General features: G+C 37.1%; 1 protein-coding gene across 1 annotated transcript; it reads left to right on the top strand.

The window, feature by feature from the left end:
- The first annotated feature begins 298 nt into the window (after window positions 1-298).
- On the top strand, window positions 299-1252 carry LOC103680792 (putative olfactory receptor 52P1). Its single transcript, XM_008710274.2, has one exon. The coding sequence runs from the start codon at window positions 299-301 to the stop codon at window positions 1250-1252; it is 954 nt and encodes a 317-aa protein (XP_008708496.2).
- The last annotated feature ends 1733 nt before the right edge of the window (window positions 1253-2985 follow it).

The raw sequence follows: 2985 nt of genomic DNA, 5'->3' as shown, positions 1-2985 counted from the left end.
CTGGCTTTGACACAATCATGAGATCCTTATATTACTAACATCCTCTACTAGGAAATAACAAAATAGAGTAGAATTAAATAAAATTCCAAAAGTCAGGAAAAAATTTCTGAAATACGAACACGGTTTTCTCATGTGTGGATGAAGATGCTGGGATTCAGAATGGCGAAGTGGTTTACCTGATGATTTCAAGTTTTAACCCCTCAGGTGCTGGCAGAATTGCTCTGTCATCCTGTCTTCTGCCCAGAGGGGATTAGCCTGGCTACTTTGTATCCAAGCTTGCAAGCTCTCCAGTTTTAACATGGCAGACAATGTTACACATCGCTACATCTCATCTTTTTTCCTGGTTGGTATTCCTGGTTTGCAAGCTTTTCACTGCTGGATTGGCATCCCTGTCTTCGTCCTGTTTGCCCTGGGCCTGCTGGGCAACAGCACCATCATCAGCACCATCAAACTAGAACCAAGCCTCCACCAGCCTATGTACTTCTTCCTTTGTATGCTGGCAGTGAATGACATGGCTCTTACCTCTTCCACAGCCCCCAAGATGCTTGGTATCTTCTGGCTGGATGCTCACAGGTTTGATTTCAGTATTTGCCTAGCACAAATGTATTTTATCCACACATTCTGCATTGTTGAGTCAGCCCTCTTGGTTGCCATGGCCTTTGACCGCTATGTAGCTATTTGTATCCCACTGCGTTATACCACCATCCTGACAACACCAGTGGTCCTTAAAATGGGTCTAACTGGTATGATCAGAGCTAGCCTTATGGTTTTGCCCTGTCCTCTTCTTATTAAAAGGCTACCGTATTACACTAAATATGTCATCAATCATGCCTACTGTGAGCACATGGCTGTGGTGAAGTTGGCCAGTGCCAACACCCTCATTAACAGAGCATATGGAATCTCGGTGGCCCTTTCAGTGATGGTGTTGGACCTAGGGCTCATAGCCACATCCTATATCAAAATCCTCCAGGCAGTCTTCCGGCTGTCTTCTCAGAACGCCCGCTCTAAAGCCCTGGGCACTTGTGCTGCCCACGTCTGCACTATACTTGTCTCCTACACACCTGCGCTGTTTAGTTTCCTAACTCACCGCATTGGCAAGAAGGTACCTCCAAGCATTCACATCATTTTTGCAAGTTTGTATCTTTTGGTGCCTCCTGCAGTCAACCCCCTGGTGTATGGTGTCAAGACCAAGCAGATTCGTGACCGAGTGGTTAGTCTCTTCTTCCCAAGCAAGAAGATTTCTGAAAACTAAAACATATAAATACAAACCCATATTGGCAGGATCTCTTTCTATTTTCATCTTTTAATATTTCCTTTTCTTTCTCTTAGAAATAAGCTTCATGGGAAGCTTTCCATAAATATTTGCAATAGCTGTTGTTTATTTATTATTGACATTATTTTGTATTCTATATTTATGGATAATATTTTATAATACAAATTTGAAATAACTAAGCTAATCATTGTAATAATTTCAAAATTCTCAGTACATTGGACAATGTAATTTATAAAAACAAATTTTTGCAACTCACACTGTTACATGAACTGATTAAAAATTCTTGAGTAAAAGTCATTATTTTCAAGTTTCATTTTACTTATTGTAATAGTTGTAATTGCTTAACACTCAAATAATGATCACTGTGGGTTTGGCTGTTTTTTAAGCCCTTTACATATATTTACTCCTTTAGTCCACAAAACTATACTGTGATATAGATGGTATTATTATTCTTATTGTACCAAGTAGGAAATTGGATCACAGAAAGGTTAAGTAAATTGCATAAAGGTAACTCACCTACGACATGGCAATGTAGAATTGAACCCAGGGACTCTGGCTTTCAAAATATATGCTCCTTATAATGCGATATTATCCACCAATATACTTATACTTACTTGCTTTACGAATATGGGAGCTTAATAGTCTAAACACTTCATTTTTTTTTATCCCCCTACATCTTCTCTTCTTTTAGATAATGTGGTAGATTTCTTAAGTTTCCTTAAAACTCCTTATAAGTGATAAATCTATTACAGTATTTTGACAAGGCCCCAAGCAATTATTGCTTCTGTTTTACTAGAGAAATATCCAATCAGTTCAGGCTGGTAACATTATAACTATGCTTTCCAGACTTAAGTAAAAATCTAAGAAAAACTCTGAAAACACTACTTATCCACATGTCATACCCCTCCCCCTTTTCCTTTTCTTCTTTCTTTCTTTCTTTCTTGCTTTCTTGCCTTCTTGCCTTCTTTCTTTCCTTTCCTTCTTTTCACTTCAGTGACTATCAATTTGTTTTGGTCACATTCATTTCGTGCTGAAGGTGAAAATGATTCACTTCTTAATTTAATGTTAATTTTATTATACAGGAACACAGAAGAAACTACATTGGGCGTATCTATAAAATGCTCTGTTCAAAATGGTCTTTTACTTTAGATCATCATGGGTTGAAGTGTTCGTTGAATTGGAAATTGTTGGTTTTTGATCAAGAGTGGTATATATTTTGTGGACATCTCATGAACATTTGTGTGTTCTCCAATGAATTAGTTCCTCAAAAACTTTACCTTTTTAGGTGTATCATCTACAACCGTATTCTTATTTGTTAGGACTGTGCAGGTATCTTATCAACATCTCCGTGTTTATGTTGTAAATAGTTGTGTTTCTTTATAATAATCATGTAGTTCTTCCATTTCCTCAATGAGTCTATATTGAGTGGGTTTACCAGATATCTTAGAGCTGGGTTTTGGGGGAAAAAGTCGTTTAAATACTGCTTCCATCACTGATAGCTGGGTTAATTATAAATCCTAACTTCATCATTGGTAAATGTGGAAAATGGTTTTTATACTTTATAGCATTAAAGTAAGAATTCAATGAGACAATGGATGAAACATAATTATCAAAATAGTCAACACAATCTCCCATACACACCAATGTTCACTGCCATGATAGCCATTGAAAATATGAAGATCAATTAATAAAGATATTTTTCCAAATGTCTA

The sequence above is a fragment of the Ursus maritimus genome, unplaced genomic scaffold (assembly GCF_017311325.1).
Source record: "Ursus maritimus isolate PB19 unplaced genomic scaffold, ASM1731132v1 scaffold_16, whole genome shotgun sequence".
Lineage (NCBI taxonomy): Eukaryota > Metazoa > Chordata > Mammalia > Carnivora > Ursidae > Ursus > Ursus maritimus.
This window is presented reverse-complemented; position numbering and strand designations above follow the sequence as displayed.